This window comes from Genypterus blacodes, unplaced genomic scaffold, assembly GCF_046128005.1.
Source record: "Genypterus blacodes isolate CSIRO-AG114 ecotype Tasmania unplaced genomic scaffold, CSIRO-AGI_Gbla_v1 ptg000015l_1, whole genome shotgun sequence".
NCBI classification, from domain to species: domain Eukaryota; kingdom Metazoa; phylum Chordata; class Actinopteri; order Ophidiiformes; family Ophidiidae; genus Genypterus; species Genypterus blacodes.
Window position 1 is genome coordinate 3,039,752 of NW_027466829.1, and position 22,095 is coordinate 3,061,846.

A 22,095-nucleotide genomic window follows, 5' to 3' on the forward strand; every position below is an offset into this window, starting at 1 on the left:
AAAATATTTAACCCAATGTTTACCCAGTTTGCAACCAAATAAATGCGTTTCACACTTCGCCACTAGATGGCGATATCGGACAGCCCACAAACTAGTGCAGCATCCACCCATTGAGCTACATTCAAAATCGTAATGTTTTCATACACAGACGCCCAACAAATATACGCAGCCTTAGACACATCGAACCAAACTTTGGCGTGTTTTTAAAAGACACAAATCTCAACATAAAACAATGACACGCATCACCTCTTTTCATAATGTTTAGATATGCGGGTACATTTCGTTTTAGCTCGTTTGGAGTAGCACGAAAACACAGACAACGTTTCATCACTGCGTTGACGTGTTGAACACAACCTCGCGGTAGACAGCGGATTTAATTCTTACATAAACAAACTCATAGTGAGCGACCCATGTCGTAATAGCGTCGCGTTATTGCAACCGAAGTCGTCATAGACACAAACCAAGCTACTCCCAGTATGCCGAGGCGACTCAACAAGAGGTGCGGGCGGCAGTAGCTCATTAGTCGGCTTGGCTTGTAGCAATATCGGCGTGTGGGCTTGTAGTCGTAGCTAGCTGACGTTATGCCACGAAGCCCCGGAGCTGCTGGGTGTGGAAGCGGCCTGAGACGCTTAGCGAGCCCGGACACGCAGGCTCACATAGCGGACACTTAGATACTCTACGCCGCTATACTTTCAACTTTTATTCTGCTTTATTGCCGTTGTGGAAAACCGAACCTTACTCGCTCCAGCATGGGGATGTGCTTACCGTGCTTCGGTGGAGCGGCGGACGACGTTGTTGTCACTCCAGACCCAGTAGGTTGAATCCACTTTAACGCCTTTTGCTGTCATCTGGTCGATTTGATTTAAATCGGTGTGTTTGTGTAGTAGCAAAATGTGTGAACCGAGCTGAGGACCTAACAAGGCGTTGTTTATATAGGGTGTGTGTGTGTGTGTGTAAGGGCAGCGAGCACCTACTAGGCCCTGCAGCGCTTTAACAAGATGAACAGCAGCTGGAAAGTTGAAGAATCTGTGTGTTTACTTTCAGGATGCAAGAAGGCGACAGTTAGCTGAAGCTGCCGAGAAGAGACAGAAAGAGGTAAGTGATCAATCAACCATAGCGTTAGATTGTTTGTTTGTTAATGGGGTGGGGGCTGACGGGTCATCGCGGTGCATGCTGGGAGCTGTAGGATCAGATCGATTGAGAGTGTCTGTGCACCTGTAGCTCATCCCGACTAGTTAACCTGAGGGTCTGATCACGTGACTGTGTGGTGAGTCGTGTTTTGATACACACAGAAAATCCATTTACAACCCCGTAAGAGGCACAGAAAGGTTACAACGAGGTGAGTAGAGACGGAATGAAGTGGAGTGAGTCACTGTCTTCACCTGGATGGAGTGGAAACGATTGAAACTCTGCTCACACTCTGATAAACCGCTTTCACACCAGTTCAAAGCACGACTTCACCTCTATTGCGCATCACTGTCAGCCTTCAGCTTTACTTCTGATTGAATACATTCACAGCACATCGTTTTACTGAAGCATTCCTCCACAAAGTTGCATGATCTTTGCTTTACACTGCTTCTCCATGGAGTTCTTGCGTTAGTGTGTTATCTTTGTGTTTACTCTTTTTCTCAGACTGCGTACAGGGGCGTCAAAAACCCAGACGCAGTTGAGAGGAAAAGAAAAAAGCAGGAAGAAGTGGATAAACAGGCGATGAGCACGTCTGTGTCGGGCGGTGGAGGGCTGAAGGTTCGTTTGGTCTTCATCCTCATGCTGGGAGAAAAGAGTTTAATTTACATTTTAAAGCTGTTTGTATTGATTTCTGATTCAACCTGATCTTCTCTCCTTGTCTCCTTCAGTGGCAGGTGGGCTGAAGAAGCTAAAGGCTGAAATCTCGACTGAAATCTCCAAAACGCGACTCAAGTGTTGCCGCAAGAAGACCGGAAAGACATTTGACACTGCTGTTCATTTGAATCAACTCCATGTTTTTGCCTTTTGTTTCTACTCATCCTCTTGAGGCCGACAATCGTTAATGATTCATGGAAACCTGAAGTGATCGCAGACTGAACAGCAGGATTTCCTCCCGTCTATGCCAAGTTACACCAGTTTGGATCCTGTCAGTGAAGAGAACAGATTTTAGTCCCGTTAGTTGTTATTTTGACAGGAGTCGTGGATAATATGATGATGTAATGATCTGTTACTCATGAAGGCGGAGCTCTGGACACCACAGCTTTCTCACTACAGTGTTAAAGGCCACAGAGCTTCAGATCCTCAATGCAGAGGAGACATTTCACAAAGCATTTACAGTTTGCTAAGATAATGTAGTGCATGTTTGAGTTAAATCCACCTTATAAGTTCCTCTTATTTACCTGCAATTTATATTTATTGTATGCAAAATGTTCACCTGTCGTGTGCTTAATTTAAATGACAGAAGAAGTGAAGAAGAATGTGTTTGTGCATTGCCATATGATAAACAAAGACTTTACATTGCCTAGTTGATAGTGAGCAGTGAATGTGTGCTTGGTTGTGAAGTTTACCTGCTGGGAGTGATTTCATGTTAGTTTGAATGGAGACACAGGGGAGGAACTGAAGGACAAGGGTACGAGTTTGGTGACTCACTGACGCTGGAGGAGTCAAAAGCGTAGAGGAGTGCGTTCTTACAGCCTTAACTTGATCTTGAAGTGCTTCCAGTGCTCGCCATTTTGTAGTACAGGGACTCTTGCCAATGTTTTTCACTACAATAAATCACACTTCTGCTACTCCTGTGTGGATTTCATGACTGGTATTGTCTCTCTAATTGTTATATTTACGATCAGAAGCATCTTTTCATGTAACAAATATTTCAGAAATTGTTGAAGCTTCAATATGTTGCAAATTTATTAAACATTTACATCAGTAAATCAGAAAAATGACAAATCCGCCTCATATACAAGCCTGCTGATTAATTTGCATAGCCACATACATCAAACTCCCATATAAATGTCCAAGGAAAAGTTTTACAGTTTAATACATTAATCAATAATGAAACTGTCTCTCTCCATCACTTCTTCATGGCTGCTTTCTGACAGTACTGCAGTCTGCCGCTAGAGGGCAGTGACGTACAGCAATTAGGAGATTTGCAGAAGCTTGCAAGAGTGAATCAACGCATCTCTGTAAAAATGTAAATAATACAAAAAAAACAAACAGGCATCATCCTAATAATTGAACATTGATTAAAGATTAACATTAAAAACATTGCATAGAATAATTATGACACATGTAAACAATCTTAAGTATTGCTTTGCTTTGCTATATAAGAATGATTGTGGTTGAGAGAGATCTGCTCTTTGGTTGAATACATTTCTGTGTGCTATAAGCTTTCTATCCTGTTCATTTCAGAGGTAAACGTTTGCACTTTGAATGGGCCACACACACGTTACCCACCGATAAACTCGTGGTATTATAAGTAAGGCATTTCGGGTATCAGCTTCCACTAAATGGCAAATTGTAAAAAAAGGACAAAACAATAACAACCAACAGCTCCCTTCAGTGGTAAATATGTCCTCCTGAGCACACACACACATATAAACAGCATCAGTATCAAGGCCCATGTGACTCACTTTGCTTAGGAGTCATATTTTAATGAAGTACTTTAGCTAATTTAGTGACATTTAGAGCTGTAAACAGACCTCAGTGCCTAAGAGCTGGAACGCTGTTACTTTCTGTGTGCTAGACAAGAAAATGTTGCTTAACACACAGATAGCGACAACAAATTAATCTAAGAAAATATACAACTTCACTTACACCGGGCGACAAATGATTCTGTGGCTATTAACATTTGTTCAAAACTGTGAAGCTACATAGTATAGAAGAGGCTGATCCATATTCCATCCAGGACACACACATCCATCTGCTAAAGCATCATGATCACACACAGAGGATGAGCTTTGTATGAATGTTTTTGTGTATGTGTGTATGTGTGTGTGTGTGTGTGTAATATTTCTCTGGATCTAGATATGTCATGTCGGCACCTCCTCTGTAGCCGGAGCGTGAACCTCAGGCTCCTCCCCCCTCTCATCCTGACGCCTCCTTGTGTCTCGTCTTCACTTCTTGCTGCGATAGTGCGCCGCCACCACCAGGTAGCTGTCCGGCGCCAGGTCCTTGATGTTGGGGGATTTGCCGCCAATGAGCGAGGTCTTCCCCTCCACCCGGGAGAATTGGAGCATGCGGCAGGGGTCGTGTTTCAGCAAGTAGCTCTCAAACGTCTCCCAGCCTCCGCCCACACGCACCATCACGTGCTTGTTGTGCAGCATCTGCAGGGCGGGAAACCACAATAGAACAAATAGGATTAAAGTGCCACTTTTGATGTCAGAAGGTCAAAGGAGAGATTTTATTGGCTGTAGCCGGGACCCTCCACTCATATTAGATAGACTAATGTGCTTTCGCTGATTGAGGGGATTTGGGGCTCAGGGAGAAGCTGAATGAACAGATGATGGTGTCTTTGATGTCAGATCTTGTTGATTGATGAGGAGCCTTCACACTGACTGATGTCTCTGGAGAGCCTTCTTCTCCCAGCTCATCCTAATGCAACGTACAACACGACACCACTGGACACCAGCGCCAGAGATCCGTCTCACGATTTGATCTCTGCAGCGAATGTGAGGGCTGTGAATAACACACACACTCAGCAGCTGCATGCATAACAAAATGGAGAAATGACTTTAATCATAAAAGCGTTCGGCCTCGGAATCAATCGGCAGATTTTGTGTTTATACTGCATCATTTAATGAGTGATGTTTGCTTCAGTATCGTCCACATTACTGCCACATTAGGCCACATTCTCAGGGTTGGCTGCCATGGCAACATTGGCCATAATCATAAATAGAAGGAGGAATAGAAGGCCGTGGTATATTGGATGCTCAGACACTTCACGTTCCCCTGAGGCTCTGCACAGAAAACATAAAACACGTCCGTCTTTCCAGCAGCTTCCCTCCAACCTCATTAACAAGCCATTAGATCTCTGCTAAAACAAGCTCATGAAGTATTAAAGCTCCTTTCACTAAGCAGAGTAAACAAGCTAGTGGAAGGGTTTTTACAACGCTAAGTTTGATTTGTAAAGGCAATCCGGATGAAGGTGATATAATGAAAAATATTGTTCTCCAAAACCTTCATACCAGAGTGAGAGCGTCACCTCAGTCAGGCCGCAAATGAGCCTTTCACCCCTCCAGCAGCAGGACATGCAACATTTATAAGCCTCGTAAAAGAATCAATCTAGAGGGCAGAGGCAGGGCAGCGCCTCCAATCAGCCGCACCGGGGCCCCCAGGCGCTCTGACTGTGGGTTCTAATGGCTGCTGGTGACGCAGACAGGTTTCAATCAGGCTGCTGTGGGACGAGACCCGAGCCGGAGCGGAGTCCCCGAGCGGACGAGCCAGAGAAGGACGGAGGCCCGGGGGCTGAGCCGGGACAGAACCTCTCACCGACGCGCTGATGTTTCTCTGCCACCTCACTGATGGTACAACTGCCTCATTTATCGCAGCAGCCGAGAAGGTCAAAGCCTCAGCCTACGCCTGGATTATTATGGGATAGACGCTTGTGTGTGTGTGTGTGTGTGTGTGTGTGTGTGTGTGTGTGTGTGTGTGTGTGTGCGCTGCACTGCCGCTGCTCTGCCTTCACACTGGGAGTGTTTTTTTCTCTGCATTCATGCCTTTTCAATAGAAGCATTTGAGGAATTTTAATTAAAATCTCATCCGTGTGAAGAGTGCAGGCTTTTGTAAAATGCTGTACCTCACATTTACTGTCACCATGAGGAGAACACACACATGTAAGACACACCGACCAGATGAGCTTCTCGTCTTCTGTCCTTGGTTGCTCAGCAACACACCGAGGAGTGAAATATTCAGTCTCACAAAAGCCTTTGAATAATGACACATGTATTCTGTGAACTACACAGTATCACATCATGTTTCATTGGTTCAGATCTTTATCTTCTGAATGTTTTTATGCTTTATGCTTTATTTTCCTGATTATGATTTTAACAACATTTATATGTATTTAAACCTGGCAGTGTTTTTAGATCACAGATTAGTGGCTGTAATACATCAGGCCAACAGTAGAGGGCAGCCGAGAGTGACGTCTTCCTTCCTTTGCACGTCCTAAACATGCCCCTTCACAAGAATCACATTCCTTGAGGTGTGAATCCTGGTGTGGGTTGCCAAGTAACCAGAATCCCAAAGGAAGCAATGCTACCTCACTAATCTGGATCTCCATCGCCTCCAACAGAGAAACTAGAGTAATGTTTCCTGAAATAGTCGCTCCGGCGTGATGGTAAGATGTGTAAATTGTGCAGCAGCCACTCTCAGGTGCTAGAGATTAGAGAAATATGCACCGAGTCATAACTTTGATTGCTTTGTATTTCTAAGGGACATGATTTTCCCCTTTAAAGCAAAGTGAAGCACATGACGGTTGGCTGATGATGGACATTGTCAGAATACCGTTTCCAGTAAATTAGGCCTCATAGGAAACTGCGCCGTCCAAACACAATAGATGACTTACATTCCAAAAGTTGGCCACGGCTATCAACGTGCTGCCATATGGGCTGCAACACATCACGCTTACAAACCCCAGATAGAGCGGGACGGATGAGGTCGTCCAACAAATATGAACCGCTGTCCGTTTGTGTTAGGTTCAATTTATTCATCCATTTTAATCTTTTAAATCTGTTATGGTTTCACTCTCCTGTCACGAGCAGAGGCAGAGAATACACAGGTACGTTTACTTAAGAACTAAATATGAGTATCTCTGTGTTTTGGGAGATGTTATCCTTTCACACAAACACGATTCAGAAGAAGTGTTGATGTTAGATGACTGTAATGAGAATGCACCCACCCTGATGAAGAGCATCTTCTCTCCCACACGGTATCGCCCCTGTGACTGCCTCTCCACACAGAATTTATTTGTACACCTGCAGGGGGGGTCATTGGCAATGTGTCTCACCTGAAACACACACACAGACACACACACATGCGTAGGTATGACAAAGCTCCTGCGTAAGGACTCACGACGTCAACGTGACACTCTGTGTGACGCTTCCATTTTGCAGTAAGCGGAGAAGAGGAGACTCACGGCGTCGTCCAGCAGCTTCCCTGTGCTCTTCTTGGTGGAGCTGCACTTGGCCGGCGTGGGGGATGGGGAGGGAGACGCCGGCGGAGACGGAGGGAGGGGCTGAGCCGGAGACGCAGGTGATGGAGGAGGTAGAGGGGCTTCCTCTTCTTGCTCGATTTCTTTCTCCAGTTTGATGAGACCCGGAGGCTCCACGTTGTTCCTGAAGGAAAATGCAACGTTGTTAATAAGATGAGAAGAAAGAGAATAAAGGGAGAAGATGTGAAGAGCAGGGCCGCACCTAGACGCTATCCGTCCCAGCTCTAACAGACACAGGCACACCTCTCGAGGCTGCTTGTGAAGAACTGCAGGAAGAGAAGAAGACGTTAAACTGGATCATTGCAGTACAGTACACACACATTATACACACACCAGGGGGATGAGCTGAAGAGTGGATGAGTGACAGAACGACGTGTTTCACATTAAAATGAGCTCATGCATCCAAATTCTCCTAATTTGTCCTCTAAACTTTACCAAACAGCACAGCAGACACACAACTTCTTTAGGAGGCGAACCTGACTTCATTCAATGTCCACACACTCAAGTAGAGATGTTACACGTGACAAATGACATCATGCATTACAGACGCCATATCCGCCGAGTGATGGCAAACCTGGAGCCGAACTGATAAATCCATCCAGAGAGACAGAGAGAGAGAAAGAAACAAAACAAAGAGAGAATCAGGGTTTCCACAGTGAAATATGTTGAGTATGCCTGCAGCTCAGCGTGCAGAGCTTCCCACACACTCCTCTGGAAATCATTTGCATAGTCTGAACGTCTACATTTCTTGGTGATGGGCGAGAGAAAAGGAGCAGTCAGATATTAGAGGAATGCTCTCTGATACGCTCTCTGCAGGTATGTGTGTTACCAGCAGGGTCGCATACTTCATACTGAGATTTAGCCCGGGGACATAACTGTGAACTTTGTGCATGACTGGAATAGCACCTAAAGAATGGACCCCAAGTCTAATTTGAGTCCAATCTGAGCGCTGGATGCAAATTTGGGCGTAGTGTCCAGGATGCACGTGTCCTAATGTGTGTGTGGAGGTCTGAAGAGGCGCAGCAGAGACGAGGATCTGGGCCACAGGTGAGCCGCTGAAGCTTAATACTCCACCTGTATAATCGGGTCATTCATACAAATATGAGCGATGGTAATCTGAATCCAGCGGCGGTGAGAGCCAGAAGGTCAACCATGTCACATTTCATTCTGTAGCGATGCCATTGCTTGTGGACGTGTCTTCTTTTGTCCCCTCGTCCTGATTCTCCAACACTCTGCTGAAGGAAACACTCACCTAAACCCTCCGACTCGAACAGACACGTTTCCCCCACGCCGACCCGCCGACACCAGGCCAGGAAGTTGGCCGTGTTGTCCCGTGCAAAGAAAGAGCCGGAAGGAGCGCTGCGCCGGCACGGGATCCTCTGGTTGGGGACGGCCTGAGAGGGGGAGGGGGGAAGGAGGGAGGGGGGGGAAAGAATGTCTTCATGTCAGCATGGAAGTGAACCAGCAACCTGTAAGGTCTCATCAGTATCTAGGATCTGTAGCAGGTGGGGAGCAAACAGAATATGAGCTTTCACGGTCTTGTGTGTTTGAATAAGAGGAAAGGAACGTCGACGTGAGTGGTCCAGGTCCCAAACCTCCCCCCCTACACCCCCTTACACCCCCCAGGCTCCCATCACAACACGGAGCCACACATTCTTTATCTACATAGATTTCTTCTCCATCTGCCGTGGCTCCGGTTTCAGACGGGGGATCAGGGGCCGTTTTTCCACGCAGATCAATATAGGAGATGGCGGGTTGAGACTAAACCGGGGCCACTTCACATCGGGCTTCTATGTTTGGGGATCAAATGACGTGCTCAGCCCCCCCACACACTCTCTGTTGAGGGGGTGGGGGGGGGGAGATTTATGCGCCGTGCTGCGGTTTCATACAGGATATGTGTGTCTGTGCTGTGAGAAAGGTACAATGAGGTCATGCTGGAAATATGCAGTCTTTTGTGGGTATTTTCCTTTTCTTTCCAGCCTCTCCTGACTCCTCTGGAATCCCGTTTCTGCTCGTTGAAATCGCTCTGCATTCCAGGGAGAAACAACGCGAGCGGCCACGTCGCCGTCCACCGTCCGTCGCCCCATGGAGCGCTTGGCCGTGATGCGTTAAGGTTGATGCTGTGCCTCGCAGAATTACCTGCTTGGGCTCGGGAACTGCGCAGAATGTTACAGGAACCTTTTGGAAGGTATTAGGTTCAAATGGATGAAAACTCATAGTGCCAGCGTACAGACTGGAAGCATATGGAAGTATTTTGCTAGAAGAAGAAGAGGGAAAAAAATCACGACCGCCACAATCACATCACTTCTCCTTCGCTCAGGAAGATTAGAAACCATATTTAGTTCCTCGTGGAGACCGGCGGCTCATTCAGCCTTCAGTTCAAGTCCACACGACAACTACTACACACTCCTACACACTCTAACTGTGCGTGTATGTCGTGCTGTATCTCTCCTCCTCTGTAAACCGATGCTGATTGATGTAAACACATGGGGTATCATGCTAAAGACATCATCAACAAAGCGTGATTTATCATTCCCACCCGCTGGAATCACTTAGTCCTGCTGCACACGCCGCATTACGACGGGGCTTGAACACAGATGAAGGCTCTCTTGAAAGTGGTTGAACCCAAGACAAGAGCTGCTACCAAAGTGTCACATTGAGTTAAAATAGCGAACCTGAATTGTCAACGTGCAACAATACAACTTTACTTATTCTGTGAAACATCAAAGTAGAGTTTCAGCCGTGTTGCAGGTGAGCGTAAACCTCTTCTGCTCTGTTTCGTCAGAGGCTCCTATCTGTCTGTCTCTCTCCTCCGCTCTGGCCTCTGCGATCAATAGGCTCCTCTATTCCAGCAGATCCTCTCCACGTCCCACGGCCATTGACCTCAAGTATTTCCACACATCTGTGCTGCGGCGCTAACACTGAGATCAGGAGACCCGACCGTCGTCAGCACAGTGACGCCTCAGTGCAAACATAAACAACTCATCACTGACAAAGACAACACAACAGGGCTCCTTTCATGGCTTTGAGGCCAGGAAGATGAGGTGATCGTGACATTTCTGACCTCGCGACTTCAATTTACAGCTCCGGATGAAGCCGTTATAAAAGTGTAAGCAACCAACAAGATCACAAGATGAAAGCAACTTACAGAAAGTTCTAAGTTCTATATTATCCTTTCAGGTGTGGAGGAATTCGCCATTTTGAATCATTGAAGCCCAAACTGTTGATGTTCTCGAGTGCCAACGACCCATAAGCAAGAAAAACAAAAACGTATTAACCCTTCGTTCAACGCCGACACGAAGCGAGCGCTGAATGAAAGTTATGCCGTCCCGTCTCACATGTGGGGCCCATTATTTAATTATTTTTCTTTCTTTCTCGCTCCACTCAAGGCCCCCACCCCCCCACACACACACACACACCCTCACCTTTGGTCCACCGCTTACTGAAATTGCTCCTCGCAAAACTCCATTTATTCGCTGCTGAGCTGACAAAACCTGCCACCGAGTAAAGATCTGAGGCCATACGACACACACACACACGCATCCTCGTCCTCGTGTTAAGCTACTTAAATGTTCTATATTTGACAGTTCTATTATATTCACCTTGTGTTATACCAGCTCAAATTGTCTCTGTTCACATAATGACATTTCTCAGAGTCGGGGGTTTTATTACATGGATGGATTCTATTGATCCTTGTTCAGACGAGGGGAAACCCAATACTTACTGTGAGTGTAAATGTGTTCTGACTGTGTGTTCTGTCATCAACATGTGACTCGGTTGTCTCGGTTGTACCCTGCCTGCCTGCCTGCCTCTCTCTCTCTCTCTCTCTCTCTCTCTCTCTCGCGCGCCTGGTGCATTACTCCTTTTTGTACCTTTACTCTTTTTTATACTTGTACTTAAAGTGCTGGAGTGCCATTGTGCCATTCAGTTTGTAGTTGACCCAGTCAGGGTCACAGGGAGCTGCAGGCTTCCCTCACATGCACCGGGTGAGAGAGAGGGAGAGGGAGAGTGGGGGAGAGAGAGAGGCAGGAAACAACTGAGACAACCAAGTCACATGTTTATGACAGATACACACACACAATACTTTTTCGTACTTTGTAAGAGTATTTCCAGTTCAGGTGATCTCTTTATTTTCTCCTCTTGCTCCTTTTTGTCAGTGACTTCGTTGTTGTGGTCTTGAGGTCCTCCTCTGCATCAGGATGCACGTGTTGTTATGAAGTCTTAGTCTGTATCTCCCTCACATGCACTTTATGATCCATACTGACCTGTGCAGGCCTGAGAGCTTCTGATTGCATCACCGACTCATTTGTTGTATTTATTTCATTCCATTTAAATCAGATTCTTAGTTTATTTCCTGTATCCCCCCATCTCTCTGTCTGCCTGTGTTAAACACTTCCCACGTCCCGCTTTAACCCGCGGCCGCCTCAGTACCTTGCTGTTGCCGGCGGCGGTGAGCAGGTCTCCATTACTCTGCCTGAACTTCTCCTGTAGCGTCTCAGCCAGCTGGCACAACAGGAAGCCATTGTCTAAGCGATCCATGAAGCTCTCAGCTGTGATTTCCAGGCCTGCAGCAGAGATGAAGAAGAAGAAGAAAAAGAAGAAGAATCCTTTACAGTGAACTCACATTGTCAAATAATCTTACCGGTATCATAACAGAATGGAATCAAATCTGCTCTCCAGTCGATGTCCCTCCCTGAAGCTGAATATGATGCAGTCTTATCTTCCACTCAGAGAAGCTGCTGATGCTTGATTGAGTTTGGCTGCTGCTGCTGGATACTCAGATATTACCACATGTGATGGGGCAATGTGGGGAGATTTCCTGATAGTCGTTCATGAAAAGGGGGCCGTCTGTAATGCCTCATTACCCCTGCGCTCCACGGATAGATTGGTGATCAACATGTGGTGTCCAGTTGACTGACTTCCAGACGACCATTCTTTCTTACTGACATCATTGTGAAATAGGAGGTGGTGGCAGGGGGGTGTCTGTGGAAAGAAACTGGAGGGATTTTTTTCTCTGTTTCATATAGAGGAGGGGGCTGGGAGGGGAGGGGAGGGGGGTGTGGGGGGTTCAAGGTTTAATGAGTTCCAAATGTTGTAATTGAGCCCAGAAAAAGGAGAGATTGAAATCTTGAGAAATACTCAGCGAGTTCCCATCTCGTGCTCACGCTTGCTCTCTTTGTGTGTGTGTGTGTGTGTGTGTGTGTGTGTGTGTGTGTGTGTGTGTGTGTGTGTGCGTGTGTGTGTGCGTGTGTGTGAGAGCAGAACGGATTCCATTCTCAAACTCTAATAATCTGAGCTTTAAATTGCTCCGTCCCTCCATTGTTACAACAATATGACTCATATCTATGAGCCAGCGCCCGAGTGCCCGCCTCAATCAGTGAACTCGTCCTTATTCCCCCCCTCAGAACACAAGAGCCGCTCCTCCTACCAGAAATAATAAAGCCCGCCCAAGCAAATCTGCGCCTTTTCCATTAGAACTCATAGAAAGTTATCAAAGTGTAACTTGGTTAAATATGAGCCGAATTTTTACTTTTTTGTTCTCCGATAAACTTTAGAATCCATCTTTCTGTCTCAGCTAGTTCAGTTGAGTGCAGACAGAAGTGAAGAGATGAATCCACGCTAACTGGTGCTGCTATAGCGACGCCATCAGGGTAATTGGTTGGGCCTTGGTGGAGGTATGGACACTAGTAGTTTCCCTTGAGTCAACATCACGAGTTAACTCGGAAAATATAAAATGTAACTTTATTCATACACAACAAAGAGTCAGTTGTGTACAGAGTCAATGAATTCAGGTCATTTGTTTGTTTGTTGAGTGATTAATGATACAATCCCAGCCTTGTACAGCCGTTGTGCCGATGCTCCACACCGCTGCTTATTCTTCACTTTGGGCCGGTGCGTTAATGAGGCCCATTATTCAAATAAAGCAGAGTCTGCGGGAGTGTAAGTAAACACATTCTAACCCCTCTAAAAATGTTTCTAATGAGGTTGAAAGAGTGATTCCAACCACCTGAGATTGTTTTTTCATCAACAACACCAGAGATTTATAAATAGATCATCTCCAGCACCTGGAGTTTGTTAGAGATCTTGGTGTGAGTTAGTGGGGGATGAATCTCCTTGGCCAGGCGTTGTGCAGCGTTGTAATAGTGAGAATGAGGCATAAACAGAGCTTGTGTGCAACGGAGAGACGCTGTTCAGTGATAAATAAATGTAGAAATGAGGGCAGGACCAAAAACACACAATTCATGCTTGAACGTCCCAACGGCTGCAATATAATTTCTCCGCAGACAATGTGTGGAGGAGCCCGGTGGTGTATAGAGCCATATATAGATCCACTCTGCTGACTGAGCCGCAAAAAGTTTCCACTAAGAGGTGAAAAAAAGGAGAGAGATTTATTGAAAAGCTAAAATATTTTTACACGGGCAGTAGTGCTGGTATGCTCGCTCACGTGTGAAGCGTGTGCGTGCGTGCGGGTGCTGCTGCTCACCCAGAATATTGGAGAGCCACAGGGCCAAGTCCTCCTTCATGGGCAGCAGGCTGGCCTCATGCCGACTGGACAGCCACTGGTGGTACTGCTGCATGTCTGTCAGGCCGGGACCACCGGGCTGCTTGGGGCTCAGGGAGCTGCACATGGTTCCCTGTGGACAGCCTGGACACACACACACACACACACACACACACAGAGACCCTCAGATAGAGATAGAGACAGATAGGTGGACTAGAGATCAACTACAAACATAAAAAAAGAAAGAAAGAAACTAGAAATCATTCAAACAAATGTACTGAACCCTCCTCAACAATAATAATCTTCAATTTCAATTTAGTTCATCACACAAGCAAAACTGAACATTCTGAGCGTTTCAATCCAAAGGAGATGAGGGGAGGGGAGGAGAGGAGAGGGGAGGGGGCTGAATGAGGACGGATCAGAGAGCTTTTGTCTTCCCGGCCAAATCCTGGTGTGGTTTACAGTGCACCTAATGGAATGAGACATTCCCAGGGACCGTGACAGTCCGGTTCCTATTCCTCGCTCCCTCAGACAACAAACGCTTTTTTTAACGCAGCCAGATTGGAACAGTGGGACTAGTATTTGACAAACCCAGGACACAGACAGAGAGCTGATTAAGCGAGTCAAACACAGACACTCCAGGCAATCCAATCAACAGCCTCACAGCAGGCGCCTGACATCAATATTCCCAGCCATATTTGACAACTTCTTATTGCCTGTGAAGTCGATAAATTCACACGACGCCGCTCACAGTCTTTTTGTAACATCGGGGCCAAGTCGTCACATTACAGTATATGTGAGCTATAATGTGAAAATCTTTACCGTTTCCCTCCAGTGTCACTCCATTAATAGATCTGCTTCTGAGAAGAGTGAGTAACGTGTGACGCGTGGGCCTTACCAGATGTAAGACCTGACAAAACACATCAACCAGCCCGTAGTTACCGTAAGTCTCACAGTCCATCTGACGCAGACAGACGGGGAAGAGAAACAACCTCATCTCAGATCAGAGCTGCGGCATCACAGCGATAACTGCCAGTGGTCACAATAAAGCAGGGGTTGTAATAACTGGGGCAAGGCTTTAAACAGTCGACAGCTTTGTTTAAAAACAACAGAACACCATGTGGAAAGATTCATCTCAGGGTTTTTAAAGCGATCCTCTCTGTTGTGCCATAAACTGGAGCATTCTGCAGATATTTGGCGTTTATTAAGCAGGTCTGTAAGGCCTTTGAATGGAGCCTTATGGATCCCTGGGCTACATTGAAACGCCTCTAAAAGCTCCTCTGCGTGATGTTGTAAGTTTAGTTAGATGCAAACGTGTTCACTATTGCCTAAGAAGGAGATTTTTACACTGAAACATCTGTGGTTTTAACCTGAAGCAGCTGAGAGAACAGACTGCAGAGATATACAGGACATGCAAGGTGTTGAAAGGAAATACAGCACCCAAGGAAAAGTGATTTTACAAGGCGTTACCTTCATTATAGCAGAACACGGAACTCTTAAGGAACCTAGCACATACTGTACATTCAGCCTCTATGCTGGTGTTCATAACCCCCAGGTAATAGCACACAAATCCATATTTAAGGCTCCAGTAAGTGGACGACAAATATCTCCTGAATGCTGTGAAGTCAGTGACCTGTAGTTCAGATGTTAACAACCTGAAAATCATGGAATTCTGTGTGACCTAAATCTCCCCATCGTTGCTTAATATTCACAGACAGGGTTGATGTCAGCTGTCACTCAATCATCCTCAACCAGGAATCATGTTTGGGAAGCTGCGATCGAGTCTCTCTGAACGCACTGGATCCTTCCTGTTTGTGTGTTTGCGTGTTGCGACAAAAGATAACACACTGAATAACACAGGAGACTCATTGTTGCATCTGGAAACCACAACCTCTAGACTGTCCACCTTGTCTGTGCGTCTTTATATAGAACCTTCAACCAGGGTAGGCAAATGGGCGACAGGTTACGTGATGCAAATTGTACGAGCAGCATATTCAAACAAGGTTGTGACGCTGCCCTGAACAATACTAAATGCTGTGTAGTGCCTTGAAATTCCCTATGAATACCAAGGCAGTGTAACACCATGGGAGGAATCTGACCTTTGGAGCTGTACAACATATCGAGGCTCTTTTAGGGATCGGTTGTAACCAAATCACACTGTGGTGCAACGCCGCACGTCAGGACCTTGATGTCCAACCAAGGTCATCTTATCTTCCCAAAAGACAAGGGGTCCTGGTTGCCTACACACACTCAACACCGGAGCTCAGCACTGACACACACGTGCCACATTCCCACGTCCACTCTGGCTCAAGCTGACAGACAGAACAAGGGCACTGGGACAAACTCTCATCGCCTCACAGAACGGCCCATTCACTGCTTTAGCGGTAAATACAGGGATAGAATGACCGGCAAATCAATACAAATCATTATTGTGCATTTCATTTACTCATAGAGAATCAAGAATGTGCATTGAGATCTAAATACTGACTTGAAACCACTGCGCTCCAGATCATAACAAATAAACAACCCGGTTTGTCCTCACTTCTTTCCAAAGAAACAACCAGCTGTGATTAAACACACCTGATCCTCTCCCTACACTGTAGCCTGACCTCTTTAACAGCCAGCCAAAAACACAGTCCAGCCCTGCAGTAACAGGATTCACGCGGCGTGTAGCGTTCCCTGAGAGCGCCGCTGCTGTACACCAGCTGATCACAATCACACCACACTGCAGACTCAGAGACAAACAGAGCTGTTTTACCTCTGTCTAATCTTTGTGTTGAGGTTTTGTCTGATAAAAAACTTAGCACGGAGATGTTCAAATAGATAAAGATATCCAAATATGTGTTCTCTCAGTCTGCAAAGGCCTCATGACCCCACAGCAAAGCCATCATGACATACCACAGTTGGTTCCAAAGAGGAGCGATTGGATGAGGAATTCTACTGCTGAGTCACATCAAATTAGCAAATACAAGAGCTGCTCTGTGGTCCTGCCCCTCACTGCCCTTCATGCCTCTCGCCTCCACAGGAGTAAACCGATCTGGAGTTTGCTCGAAACTCAACCTCATTCTGCCACAGATGAGCACTTTAAAGAGCGACGTTTTCAGATCAGATTTACATCTAATAGATCTGCAGCAGAGGTCAGAGCGTGATCAAGTGCAAAGTCTGGTCCAAATATAACAGGTAGAGTGGAATATATATGCATCTATACGTCAAATAGTCAGCAAAAAACGGTTTATTCTCCGATATAGTTTAACATACTCAACATTACTAATAAGGACAGCTCACCACAATAAATGTCATAAATTCTGCAGTGTTCTCACTTAGATTAAATAAATTATGAGGTGATGAAATGAACTGCTGTGAGCCGTTGAAACACAATATTGTTACACATCCTGCAATCATCAACAACCACCTTATATGCATATAAAGTCAAATAAACACAAATCTTCATTATATCTGGTTTTGGCCCATATTGGTCTCGTGGCTCTGCTGCTATTGCCTGCTTCTGCGTTCCAAAACACGAGGCGATGCAGTTTATTTACAGCTCTAACTACATTTTAAAGATGTCTCCTAGTTTAACATAAATTCCAAACGACCACAACAGCCATTATATCATCCAGGAAACAAGATCAAGGGACAGTGTGTGATGAGTTATGAGCGAAATCCAGCTGAGCAGGCTATTTTAAAAAGCTTGGCTTGACTTAATTGAAGTAAAAAAAAAACCAGCAGTTTTCTTCACATGAGCAGTCAGGGGGAGAACGACAGAGCTGAACACACAGAGTGTTAGAAGTTAAAGCAGCTGGTGTTGTGCTGCACAGAATCAAATATACTGACATATACTGATAATATACTGATACCCCCCACCAAAAGTCGCATTTGGCGCCCAGAAAGCAGGGAAATGTCGTGCACAGATGAATCGACCCAAAGCCCGTGATGTGTTTGCTCACCCTGAGGGTTCAGCTCGGCGGTGCGCACCTTCCTCTCGCTGCTCCTCTGAAGTCCAGGGTCCCACTTTTCATGCTTTTCACAGCGGTGCACCGACCCACAGGTTAGGCGTCCAAAACAATGAGCCAATGTTGACGAGGGCAATCTGGTCTCTCTCTCTCTCTCTCTCTCTCTCTCTCTCTCTCTCTCTCTCTCTCTCTCTCTCACACACACACAGACACGCACGCACACGCGCGCGCGCACACACACACTGCTGATGGGTGGGAAGTTTCATCCTGCTGCCAGTAGCTCTGGCTCCCTCCTCTCTCGTCTATTTTGTGTTGCCACATTCATTGTGACATTTCTGGGCTGGAGTCAGAAAGCCAATCCGAGAAATTCAATCCTCCCGATGCAATTTGATTTAATGATTTAATGCTCCGTGCTGCACTGACTGATCCAGGGGAACTGGCAGGCATGGACTCGACACGTAGAACAACGATTTAGGAAAGGAAAATGAAAATCTTACTAAACAATGAACGTGAAGTGCAAGGTTTTGCGTTAAAAAGTCCAGATTCCTGCCTGGTTGTTACGACGTTTGTGCTGTAAGAAAATGTAAGAAAGTTTCACGTCATCTTTTATTTTGAAGGGAAAGTTGGCTGCTGTAGTACGCATGCGCCGTAAGAAGACGCGCGAGCTCACACAACAAGCTGCCGGTCGAAAGTAAACACAGATGCAAAGTGAGCTAACAAAGACAAGAGATTTGTTTATATACTTAAATTGTGACTTTATGTTTGCATAATATGCATTTATAAACTCCGCTTTCGGGTTTAGTTACACTAAAAAACGCGTCTGACAGCGTCGCTTTGTCGCGGAAAAGAGTTACAGGAAGACTTTTCTTTTAGCAGACGTGGTGGCGCGTGAACTCCAAACCTGCCAAATGGCGGATTTGAGACTGTGGTGCTGGTTGTAGTTCTTATCCCCACGCTGAGTGTCTGTTTCCCCGGTTTTCGGTGACTGAACTCCTGCAAACGAACACAGCGCCACATGGAGGCGGTGCTGGAGGAGGTGGCTCACACGGTAGAGCTGCTGGCCGTGTGTGAGAGCTGCGGGTCGGTGTCGCAGTGGGATGAACACACGGTGTCCAGAGCCTGTGCCTGGGCTTCATATTGCGAGAAGCTCTTCATCAAGTTCCACCACAATCCCACTGTGAGGGCGCTTATGGACAAACAGCTGCAGGTCACAAACCAAAGGCTGAGAGCGGCCTTTCCGGGACACAGGGACATTTCCTTCCTGGATCTGTCCCAGTGCCAGCACCTGTTGCTGGGCAGGTTGCTGAGTAACCCCGCTCTGCCTTTCTCCATCATCAAAATCCTCTTCAGCACATCCGGTCGTCTCGGTGATGAACAGGGTGTCACCGGCCTCTGCTCCCAGCTCATCCAGTGCAGATCTGCCTGTAAAATCCTGGCTCCTGTCACAGACTCACACGGGGAAGCTGTTGGTGCTGATGCTGAGGTGCAGGGGGAGATGCTGATGGAGAGACTGGACGCTCTGCTGAACCCAAGTGGCCAATCCAAACGGGCAGAGAACTTTTTAGACTCTGTCCCCCGAGGATGTCCAGGAACGGCGGAGCATTTTTGTTTGGTCATCGCCGCAGCTCTGCTGACAAGGACAAACACAACGCAGACCGCTGCAGAGGATTTCCTCCTGTCCTGGCTGCAGAGGAAGCCCTCCCTGCTGCAGGACCTGTGCTCCGCCCTGCCCGCCGCACTGCTGACTGACCTCTCCAAGAAGCATGTTAACTTCAAGGTCGCATACTGCGACACGCTCAAAAAGTGGGCATCAGAAATGGAGTATGACATCAACGAGGGCGAGTGGCGTCAAACCAGCTCAAAGCCAACAGTGTCCTTCCAGAAACTCACTCAGCACTTTGTGGCTTTGTTGGAGGCCTGTCCGTCTCTGAGGGACGACCTAGAGAAGGAGTTAAAGGCTCTGAAGGTGAAAGATGGAGACTATGATGTTGAAGGTCTGAGTGTTTGGGGAGACGTGCTGTCAGAGATACACAGGTGGAAAATAGACATCAGGCTTTAGTTATGATGCTGTAACAGTTCTCTGGTTTCTTCTTTATCTTGTTTGTCGATTCTTCACGCTGCATACTTCCTCTGTTTCTGCAATAAAATGTTGTGTTGACAATTATTGTGATGATAAACTGCCAGAAAACAAAAGCAACACGTCAGATAAAGTTGTGGGGTGGATAAAGAAGTGAAAATGTGATGAACTGCACCAAAATAAAAGCCTTAGTGAATATGTTAAGCCTCTACAAAGCTGTTTCTTTTCCAGTTAATGCGAAGATGTAAATAACCTTGTAATATATTCAGTGTGGAGATGAACATTGTGTTGAGCTGCATGAAGATGGCAGACTGTGTTACAAGCTGCCATCTATTTCTGCTCATTCTCTATCCTAAATGATGAAGTCGTCCCAAGAACACAGGTTGTTAAATACTTAAAATCATTAGCTGCAGCCATTCTATTCATTATTTGGAGGTTATTGATGTTTTTCTCTCATTACATCCAACCAGGACATTTGAACCGCACAGCTTATTGGCGACGGACAGATGGTGGCGTCGCATGCTGCTTTGTAATGAGCGGTGGCACACGACCGGACTGAATTAAACTGAATGTAATTGTCAGTCAGTGAGCAGTTTTCTCTTAATCAGTCCCTGGAGATACAAGGATTCATTTAGCAGCAGAAACTACAATGAAATCACAAATTATCACCGGCAAGATACAACAATTCAGACATGTCTCATTGATTAATATAAACACAAATGAGAAGATTATTCGCAAAAATAGTAGGTTAGTGGAAGTGCGTCAACGAGAGGCAACGAATAAAAATGACAAGCGAAGAAAGCAAACACCGCCCCATCCAATTTGCTGTTTTTCTGACTGTTTACACCTCAAAATCATTTTCATTTCCTCGCACACCATCTGTCAGCCTCGCCTCTTCTCTTCTGACACAAAGCCGGGCTCTGAAACTCAACATCCCATTGGCTCTGTGCCAGTCATGTGACCCCCGACTGCCAATTCACACATGTCCAACCTGGCCCGTGTGGCGCTGCACCTTTGCGGCGAGGGATCAATTAGCGGCATTGGGCATCTTCAATCAAAGGCCTCCACAATAGCCTGGGCGGTGTGTGTGTGACATGACTCAGGCGGACAGACAGTGGAGGGGAACACCAACACGGCCACGGCTCGTTTAACACACCGTGAAAGCAAATCACACACAGACAGACAGGGGTCACTGAGTAAGGGGCCGCCGGTACACAACCAATTTATTTCTAACCAATGAAGAACATCTGCATCAGGCTGGATAGAGACCAACCACGCCTGAAGAGGCCTCACACTCCCTCACTAACAAGAAATACACAACAACTGGGTTCAGCTCATGTTCAATCAGTAACAAACAAGTGAAAAGAAGGAAACAACAACAATTGATTCTTATGTCAAAATAATGAGAGTCCTTGACGGGGCCTGTGTGTTGCCAGGTAACAAATTAGCATTTAGCTTCTGGTGCTGGCAGGTTGTCAGTCAAGATTTCTTTTTAGATTTTGTGTTTCACAGCCTCTCACACACACACACACACACACACACACACACACACACATCCCCGTTAGAGCAGGTAAGCAGCCACAGCAGAGATGAAACGAGGAGTGTGTGCAGTCTGAGAGGATGAACACAGAGGATCCACTTGTTACCACCGCGACCGCGCAGAGCAAAGCAGCCATTTACCCTCCAATCACCTCCACTCGTAAAATTTGAGTAAATTGCCTTCAGGGTCCTTAACCTGCCTGGTAAAATTACAGGGATCTCTCAGAGCTGTAAACTAGAGCTCTCTCTCTCTCTCTCTCTCTCTCTCTCTCTCTCTCTCTCTCTCTCTCTCTCTCTCTCTCTCTCTCTCTCTCTCTCCTATAGACTGGGTCGGGAGCCATTTGTGGTGTGGCCCTGTAAAGCCATTTGAGACCCAGTATGTATACGTGACGTTGGCCCGTATGAATAAACTCGACTGGGTTCAGCATATTTGTGTGAACATGTCATCTCATCTCGGCTCGCTCAATTAAATTTTATTGTTCTCTGGTGCCAGTTGGAAACGGGCCGCAGTGAGACGGGTGGCTCCTATACGGGGTGACGGAGGGTAGCATTCATTAAAAGTCAGATCCAACCCCCATCTGGTGGTGTGAATAGAGAGGAGTCCTCAGAGAGGCGGGGGCGGTGTGTGTGTGTGTGTGTGTGTGTGTGTGTGTGTGTGTGTGTGTGTGGGGAGGGAGGGAGGGAGGGAGGGAGGGAGGGAGGGGGTTAAGCCCACCCTTGGCACGTGCCTAAAGCCGCTCCAGCCTGGACCTTGTCTGGCCTTCGTGACAGATCGCACAAGCAGGAGGGGCCCTCCTACACACACACACACACACACACACACACACACACACACACACACACACACACA

General features: G+C 46.5%; 3 protein-coding genes across 5 annotated transcripts; 2 read left to right on the plus strand and 1 right to left on the minus strand.

Annotated features, from left to right (window-relative positions):
• Positions 1 to 349: 349 nt before the first annotated feature.
• Positions 350 to 2,756, plus strand: svip (small VCP interacting protein). Its single transcript, XM_076172058.1, has 4 exons — positions 350 to 812; positions 1,045 to 1,095; positions 1,633 to 1,746; positions 1,857 to 2,756. Exons 1-4 carry the CDS (start codon positions 750 to 752, stop codon positions 1,869 to 1,871), a joined length of 243 nt encoding a protein of 80 aa, XP_076028173.1. The 5' UTR covers positions 350 to 749; the 3' UTR covers positions 1,872 to 2,756.
• Positions 2,757 to 2,892: 136 nt separating this feature from the next.
• gas2a (growth arrest-specific 2a) lies at positions 2,893 to 17,826 on the minus strand. Of its 3 annotated transcripts, none has more exons than XM_076172056.1 (8): positions 17,652 to 17,826; positions 13,659 to 13,820; positions 11,606 to 11,739; positions 8,427 to 8,568; positions 7,377 to 7,440; positions 7,100 to 7,298; positions 6,863 to 6,970; positions 2,893 to 4,289 (listed from the first exon to the last, which is right to left on the minus strand). In XM_076172056.1, the coding sequence occupies exons 2-8, from the start codon at positions 13,801 to 13,803 to the stop codon at positions 4,080 to 4,082; spliced, it is 1,002 nt and encodes a 333-aa protein (XP_076028171.1). In that variant the 5' UTR covers positions 13,804 to 13,820; positions 17,652 to 17,826; the 3' UTR covers positions 2,893 to 4,079. The 3 variants fall into 3 exon arrangements, with proteins under 3 accessions (XP_076028171.1, XP_076028170.1, XP_076028172.1); XM_076172055.1 differs by having other exon boundaries at positions 17,624 to 17,824; XM_076172057.1 differs by lacking the exon at positions 17,652 to 17,826 and adding an exon at positions 16,575 to 16,656.
• A 458-nt stretch (positions 17,827 to 18,284) lies between these two features.
• fancf (FA complementation group F) lies at positions 18,285 to 19,886 on the plus strand. Its single transcript, XM_076138625.1, has one exon. The coding sequence runs from the start codon at positions 18,645 to 18,647 to the stop codon at positions 19,686 to 19,688; it is 1,044 nt and encodes a 347-aa protein (XP_075994740.1). The 5' UTR covers positions 18,285 to 18,644; the 3' UTR covers positions 19,689 to 19,886.
• The last annotated feature ends 2,209 nt before the right edge of the window (positions 19,887 to 22,095 follow it).

Excerpts from the sequence above, each read along its gene's own strand:
- svip (XM_076172058.1), top strand. The coding sequence starts at position 750 with ATGGGGATGTGCTTACCGTGCTTCGGTGGAGCGGCGGACGACGTTGTT. Across the intron at positions 813-1,044 it reads TTGTTGTCACTCCAGACCCA|GATGCAAGAAGGCGACAGTT; the intron begins GTAGGTTGAATC and ends GTTTACTTTCAG. Across the intron at positions 1,096-1,632 it reads CCGAGAAGAGACAGAAAGAG|ACTGCGTACAGGGGCGTCAA; the intron begins GTAAGTGATCAA and ends TCTTTTTCTCAG.
- gas2a (XM_076172056.1), bottom strand. The coding sequence starts at position 13,803 with ATGTGCAGCTCCCTGAGCCCCAAGCAGCCCGGTGGTCCCGGCCTGACA. Across the intron at positions 7,299-7,376 it reads CTGGGACGGATAGCGTCTAG|GAACAACGTGGAGCCTCCGG; the intron begins GTGCGGCCCTGC and ends ATTTTCCTTCAG. Across the intron at positions 6,971-7,099 it reads GGAAGCTGCTGGACGACGCC|GTGAGACACATTGCCAATGA; the intron begins GTGAGTCTCCTC and ends TGTGTGTTTCAG.
- fancf (XM_076138625.1), top strand. The coding sequence starts at position 18,645 with ATGGAGGCGGTGCTGGAGGAGGTGGCTCACACGGTAGAGCTGCTGGCC.